This window comes from Limulus polyphemus, unplaced genomic scaffold (assembly GCF_000517525.1).
Source record: "Limulus polyphemus unplaced genomic scaffold, Limulus_polyphemus-2.1.2 Scaffold143, whole genome shotgun sequence".
Classification (NCBI taxonomy): Eukaryota; Metazoa; Arthropoda; class Merostomata; order Xiphosura; family Limulidae; genus Limulus; species Limulus polyphemus.
Genome location: NW_013665753.1, coordinates 271867 through 280022, shown reverse-complemented (window position 1 = coordinate 280022; position 8156 = coordinate 271867). Strand labels below are relative to the sequence as shown.

At 32.4% G+C, this 8156-nt stretch overlaps 1 protein-coding gene across 1 annotated transcript in view; it reads right to left on the bottom strand.

Moving 5' to 3' along the window:
- Positions 1-7404, bottom strand: part of LOC111083581 (toll-interacting protein A-like) — a 21954-nt gene extending 14550 nt beyond the window's left edge. The window contains exons 1-4 of the mRNA XM_022380202.1: positions 7299-7404; positions 1544-1702; positions 792-925; positions 444-492 (exon numbers count right to left, since the gene is read on the bottom strand). Of these exons, the coding sequence (XP_022235910.1) occupies positions 444-492; positions 792-925; positions 1544-1702; positions 7299-7364 (408 nt within the window). The 5' untranslated portion in view covers positions 7365-7404. The remainder of the gene's footprint in view (positions 1-443; positions 493-791; positions 926-1543; positions 1703-7298) is intronic.
- Positions 7405-8156: the final 752 nt, after the last annotated feature.

The window sequence follows — 8156 nt, the reverse complement described above, 5'->3', positions numbered from 1 at the left end:
AAATGCGACTGTAGCTTTTTTCCCCAAAACTTTGTCTTCAATATAAGGGCGCGTCTTATATTCCGAAAATACGGTAACTCTAGTTGCATATATTGTAATGCAATATATAGATCTTCTAGGTATTCTAATAAATCTATTTTTAACCTTTGACACTATTAGAGCTCTATTTCCATGAGTCTTCATTAAAAGTTTTGCTGCTAATTTTAAATGTTATTGATTTTGAAGTTAATTTGGAAAACTTATAATAAAAAATGTTAATTGTAACAAAATAGTATGCTTAAGATTTTTATCACATGTGTACAGGCAGGAATGAAACTACTTTACAACTAATATCTAGTCTGATTTAAGTTTACAAAGACATTAACACCGTGTAGGAAAAGTTTCAGTTGTGTTAACATTATTCCAGTTTATTTTGAAAAGCACAAGCATTATAAAATACTTACCTCATCAAATACTTCAAGGTACAAAGATGTCACTCCTGTTGGTAGATAACTAGTAAATAGTAATAAGAATTTACATGATAATCTGTTAGGTAATTTATTAACAATAGTATCTGATACAGACCTAGCTTAAATTATCTGTACTCTTCCTGATTAAGAAAACATTCCTGTAAAAACTGGTAGTTTATGCAGTTGTTTCAAGCTTTGTAGTTAGATATTTTGATAGAATTAAATTATTAAAATACTGTATAAAGATACTGCTTTGAGACAAGATTTTCATGGGCTTTGATAGATACAAAAACATGTTTTAAGTTTTCAAACTGATGAAGATCGATGGTTATCTTAGCTTACCAGTAAATTATCTTATTCCAATGGGGAGTTTTTGCTCCAAAATAGCTAGTTGGTGTTTCATATATGGTATGCCCAACATGGAGTTTAACATATGGATGCATCCTCGCAACTCCATAGTTCTTATTCAGCTTTGCCTAAAACACAACGTGACATATTTCTTTAACATCAATATTATTACCAATATAATTTACATAAAATACAATAACGAGTCATTTTTATCATTGTTTAGTTGAATAACCAAAGAGTTTGTATGAGACACGTGGCAAGTCAGGGACGATGAATCTATAAAGATTTGGAGTAACATATCAATCTTAACTTCTGTGATTGAGATGTTGAAATGCAATACGTGTAACGTGTTACTTGGTTGTGACATAATATCTTTGTAGGGATAAACATGTGATAAAGTTGGTAATTATGATACGTTAGTATATATGATTAATACTTTTTTCAACTAGATGAATCAGTATGGAAATGTTCTAGTCAAGCATAATAATAATGCTGTGAAAACCAAAATGTTCCCTGTACTGTTTAATATAATTTTATATATATATGGCTATATATGACATCACTTTAGAATTTATAACTGAAGACAGATGAATAACTTTTTACATTCCTTGTTATATTTAATAGTAAAGTTTTTCACTAGGTGTATGCACTGTTATGGATAAAAAGAGCTCTATATAATTTGACACATGGTTACTTTTTATATGATTTTGTAATTTATACTGAAGACAGAAGAAAAACTATTTTACCTTAATCACTGTTATAGTCAATCTTTCAGTTATATTCGAAGGATAAAATCTTTCACTAGAGGAAAATTGTTGATGATGTAATTGTGCTTGCGTATTCTGCTGTTGCTGGCTGTTTGCACTGATTCGAAGAAAATCGTCAGAAAGGTGTCCACTCATTGGCTGAAAAACAAGTAAAAAACAACAACAACAAAACAGTGCAGTATTTTGAGTCAGCATATAAAGTGTCTGTTTCATTACCTATTAACGAAACATTTACATTATCAGATTGCAAGAAACATGAAAAATATTAGCCTGTCAAAAGAGCGCTGTATTAAAAGTATTGTCTACCGACAAGCATTTGCACGACTAAGACTTCAAAGTTTCACTTCATACACTTTACAAGTTCCAGTTTATCTATTACGGTTAGTAGAACCTGTTTATCATTACATAAGGTAGGGGCAAATTTAATATAAATAGAGTGAGTGTTTTAGACTGCTGGATGACACCAAAACCACATCCAATTTCATCAGGCAAATTGTTCACATTTATACAATCACTTCGACCTACTTTTAGGTACAGAGTCACTTTGTGCCTGTTTTATTTATCAGATATCAATCGTCACAATCGGCAACCTATACAGCCACCTAACATAAAATAACGTTTAAGGCCAACAAAGGGCCTATTGGTCCACCGAGGCTGCTCCACTTACTTAAATAACAATAACAACAAACAAACAAAGAAAAAAACATACTGAAATCCAGTCCTGATCAGATAAATCTTTACTGAGTCTTCCCGAAAACTGTCTTAAATTTACTGCATCCACCATATATAAAAAAACCCATTCCAAAGGAAAACACTCTTTTAGTAAACTAAAACTGCCCAAGTTGAAGATGACTCATACCTTGCCCAAAATGTATATTTGTGTCCCCTTGTTTTACCATTCTCTCCATTAACTACGAAAAAAAAAGATCCATCGATACCTCCAATTCCCTTAATAATAATGAACACGTTAATTAGATCCCCTCTAACTTTATTTTTAAGATAAAACATTTTCACAGATATGAAACTGTGCTTGTAAGACAACCTTTCAATCTCTCAAAAGTAGCTCTCATTTGGACCCTTTCCAACAATTTATGTCATTCTCAAGGTAAGGAATGCAAGATTGAACACAATACTCCAAATTAGACTTAACCAGGACCTTTAAAATGAAATTATAACATATTTAGACTTGTATACAATATTTCTGCTAATACAACCCAAAACCATATTTGCCCTACCACTAGCAACAGCACACTACTTGGATGGCTTAAGAGACTGATCAACCACTACAACAAGGCCTTTTTCTTCCATAACATTCTTAAGATTAATCTCATAAGAATTAAGCTTATAATTTAAATGATGATAACTCGCTTGCATTACCTTATATTTATCCTAATTAAAAGTCACCTGCTAGTTACTTCCCAACTAAACAAATGATCTAAACCATCTTGTAAAAAGCATTCTTCTCACAACCAGCTACACTCAAGAGCAAAGACCCCAACACTGAGCTATGAGGTGTCCCACTTGTGAGATTAACTCAGATTGATCTCCATTTATTACAATCCTCTCTTTTCTTTCCTCTAGCCATCTTTCGATCCAACGAGCCAACTTATCCCCCACACCCACAGAGGTAATTTTTTATCAAGTCTTTTATGCGAAATATTGTCAAATACCTTCTTACAAATCCAAATATATCAAATACACACCTTTATCCTAATCAACATATGCAGTAGCCTGTTCAATTAAACAAGCCTTCCGTTACCATTCCTCAAGGCCCTACAAATGTTTAAATGCTTTTCACAAATTTATTATTATTATTCGATACGAATTACCAATTAGTTTATATTCTACGTTTTGTAAGTCAAAACTTGTTAGTGTATAATAGTAATAATAATAATAAATAGAAACTAATTAGTAATTAGACTATAGTAAAACTGATAATCATGGCACTGCCAGTGCTATTTGCTTAGTTCTTCTACGATATGTACGGGTCCGCAAATTGTACATCTTCCAATGCACAACGAATCAATTATAGAAATAACCAACAGTGCTTCATTCTGTTCAGTAGTGGCCTCTACTGGAGTCCCTTTGTTAAATGCGTCTGATGATAAAAGGCTTGCAAAATGACAATTTACAGTGGGCATTGCTCTTACGAACTTCCTTTTACGAATTTCCAAAAATTCTATATATTTCTTATTTGGAATCATATCTTTTAAATGTTAGTTTCAGTCTAATAAAAGGAAGGCCTTCTATAATTATTCATAGGTTCTTTAGGTTTGTTTCAAAGTAGCTGGTGCATATCAAATGCATTACTTTACATTCATAGAGTGTTCACAATACTCCCTTCTGAGCCAAATTTCGTGTAGCTCATAGTAGTCTGAGAGGGGGAGGCTACTTTGTAACATGGCTGTCACTTGTGTGAATCAATGTTGTCTTTTCTACTGGATCAACTGATAATAAAAAGGTATTTTGACATTCAAACAATAGACTAGCGAGTTCGATTCTTTGAAACTTTTTCAAAATTATTTCATATTTTATGGTTAATTGTTGCAGGTCATGCCAATCGAAACATTAATACGTATCATATAAGAAAAATGTCAATAGCAAAGGTGAAGATGATATGAAATGAAACATTTTAAACCAAAAATTACCAAAGGAGTCAAAGATGCTGTTTCATAAAGCTAACCATTTCTATTTACAGGTGGACAATAAATATAAGAACTGTGATGGGAAGTCCATATCATTACCTCTTGATTTCAAGTTCAACTTTAGGAATGCACGTATGAGTAATTCTGACGAGAAATGATCTGATTCTTTGAATAATAAAAAATACATCGCATTATGTTCAATAATTAAGTTAAAATTAAAACTAGCTGCTGTGAATTTACTGACATTTTACCATTACTAGGACTGTCAATGTTAATAAGTCATAGCAAGAGAATGTCGGTGCACCACAGAGCGCTGGGAGTAAGTGAATAATCAATAAAAATTACAAGTAACCTTGTAGATAAAACTAGACCAGAAATTATGCCCTGTAATTCATTTTTAAAGGTGGATGTTATCTTGAAAGCTCGCTCTGTCTCCTGAACATAAGTAAGTCATGGAACATATAGTTTAGTGAAAGTCCACACAAACTATTAATAGTATGGTGTATTTACATGTAGGTATTGTCATATTCTCCTAGATTTAACTGGAAGTTTTACTTGCAATATCACACCCTTCTAGATTCACAGTAACCCACAGATTTGAATTTTTTGTTTATGTTCATGCAAGATATGTTTATTAGAATTAATCTTTGATGACAAAATGAGTATTTATATCTTCTCCTTTTATTTTCTGTATAATGTGGCCTAATGTTAGTGTGCTCAACTCTGGATCGAAGAGTCCTCGGTTTGACAAATGATGCGACTAAAAACGCTCTACATATTAAGTTGTGGCCGCTTCATGAAAATGGCTGACAATTCTATTATTCGGTTCAAAGGGCCGGACAAAGCCCTTGTGGCGGTGGGTACTGCTGACTTCTTTCCTTCTGATTAACAGCTCAAAATTAAGGAGGGCTATACCCGAACCTGAGAGATATCTAACGTAACCGTTTAGCCCACATGTCCATAAAATTCCGTTCAGGTTGAAATTTCATTTTTAATTTCCTATTTATCATTTATGTTTATGTAGGGCTTGGTGTGGTTAACATGATAGATCCGAGGGTTCACGGTTCGTGTACTGTTGTCGCAAAAAAAAAAGTTCAGACTGAAAATTCTAATTTCTTATTTAAAACCTGTACCCAACATTTTTATTTATGCAGAGCTAGCCATGGCCAAGGCTCCACGGTTCGCGTACCGTTGCTACAAGAAAAAAACAAAAAACAAATTACGCTCTATACTTTGTGGCTGCGGGTGTTCTATAAGTGTAATGATCAAATCCTACTATTAGATTAGAAAATTCCAAAAAATTACGCTAGTGCTGTTCACTAATTGTCTTCCCTCTAGTGTATCAGTTCAGAATTAGGGACGGCTAGCGCAGATAAGCCTCGGGTAGCTTTATCTATTCATGTAGTGGCAATTTTTCTCGAATATCCTATTCTTAGTATACGTGTTTTTATGCATGATAATGATCTCAATCTGAACGTTCTAGTTGTGTCAGCTTGATAATTTTTATCATGCGTTATTTTTGTACCCCTTTATCAATATACATTTAAAATAACAAACAATTCAACTGTATAGAATGTACTTAGCCTAACAATGGGCCGATATATTTTTTTTATTAATTTTTGAGTTGGTTATTTGTTAGTCACAATTTTAAGCATAGTTTTAATTTCTCATATTTTGTTTTGAGTTGAAATCACGAAGTTAGAATATAAAGGCTACCCCAATGGCTCAGAAGTAAATCTGAAGGCTTATAACACTAAAAACCGGATTTAGATACCCGTGGTGGGCACAGCACTGATAACCCATTGTGTAGCTTTATGTTAAACAATAAATAAACAAATAACTGAAAACTCAGTAGACTGTAAATAATACTACTTCACAGTAAAGTTATTTAGATACACGCACATATTCACATTATGTCGTTCTGAAAGATAATTTCTGGCAACTCAGCTTTCCAACTAGAATTAACTTTAGTGTTTTCTTCATATTTGTATCTTCTCAACCAAACCCAAGTAAAGACTCATGACTACAGTTTCTAGCTGTTCAAGATATGGGTTTGTTTCTTAATGTGAGTTAATAAGATGTATATTAACACTAATCCATGCTTTCGTGTCTAAGTTCAGAAAATCTAGTTGATAAAAATGAGTATTCGCAGCGGTAAATTATGGTGAACTGAATTGTGATTTTGATTAAGTTTTAAATTTATAATTTGATATTCTTAAAATGATGTCACGGTGAGTTAGTTTCAATGATAAAAAAAATAATATAGTCAAAGAAATAGTTTCGTCAGTTCATTTTCTAAAATACTGAACAAAATTAGGAGTTGTCTAATAATCATGTTCTAGGATGTTTACACGTACAAAACTAAGAATTCATATACAATTTTACACTGAAAATAATGCGGGGAAAAAGAGGTTTCAGTTTCATTATCACAGACAGGCCATAATGAAAAATTGCAACGTAATAGATACGTTATAATTCGCAGCGTACTCTTAGAGCTAGAAAACAGCTATTCATAAAAAGCCTGTTTTATTATTATTATATTACAGAAGCATTTCATATCGTCAGGGCCTACAAGTAAGTTTGTTTGTTTACCATAGAGCACAAAGCCCCACAACTGGCTATTTGTACTCTGCCAACCTTAGGTATCAAAACCAATTTTTACTGTTGTAAGCTCACTGACTTACCGCCTAGCCACCTGCTGGCTCATGCAAGTCACAAACTAAATCTAATAATTTAATATACACTTTGTAACTCTACTAAAAGTATAGTTTCAAGTTATACTTGAACTTGAAGGATGAAATATTCTTAAGTACAACTGAATGAACCAATATTGTCATTTTTTAAAAATTTCCAGAACTTATGTATATTATTTTATAATATATTACCAAAGCTGTTATTATATTGTAATTTAACCATAGTTAACTTGACTATATTTTGACATGATATATGAAATAACTCAATTACTCTTAATATTTGGTGTTTGATATCCAAGAAATAAATAAACTGACACATACACACACACACACATTGTAAACTAACTGTGCCGTTGTGCATATATGAAAAAAACAACAACATAAATTCCTATTTACCTGTGAATAGCAACCGTAAGGCTTAGCTGCTTGATTAGTGCTGTTGGACCGCTCTGACGGCTCCATTTTTTCTACTGTTTTAAGTCTTATGACAATAAGTTACCTTTGATTATTCGTGGTAAGGTTATCTTGTGAGACCTTTGTAATATAAAACTTTATGCTGAACGCTCACTGCGCCACATAGTGACTAACGAATACACCATTAATTCATTGAAGAAAAAATTCACCAAAGATCACGTAAAACAAAAAAAAAAAAAAAAAAAAAAAAATGTATTTATGTAATTGATAATGTTTATCGCAGGAATTTGGAGTAATAAATTTAATTATTTTGCATAGGAGTTAACTGGACAGAAACAAATTCTCAACACAATATACACGAGTAACTAGATTAATTAAAACCATATGAGAAAAGGTAAAAATCATCACCATTCAATATTCAAAACTGTTGACTAAAACAAACAGGTCTTGTAGATAATATACGCTACGAAAACATGTTGAAAAAATATCTCTAGCTCGATAATGTACTTTTGCCGGTACTTCTTGGCAATTCTGTTTCAGGTCAGTTAGTTGTGGAAGTTAGAACTTTCCTAAGTATTAAAATCCGCAGTTCGATTCTCCCACTGGGCTAAAATCCAGTGTTCAATACTTGCGGCAAACACAGCACAAGGAGTCCATTGTGTAACTTTATGTTAAAACAAACACATAAACGTTACAAAAAAGGACGAATAGGAACCTTACAATATTCAAGCAAAAGCAGCAATAAAGTATCATAATTTATCCGTTTTTAGAAACACTATGTGAAATATGCTTAGCAAAAAATTGTCGTAGAAAGCAATTTTGGAGTCGTCAGGCCATTGT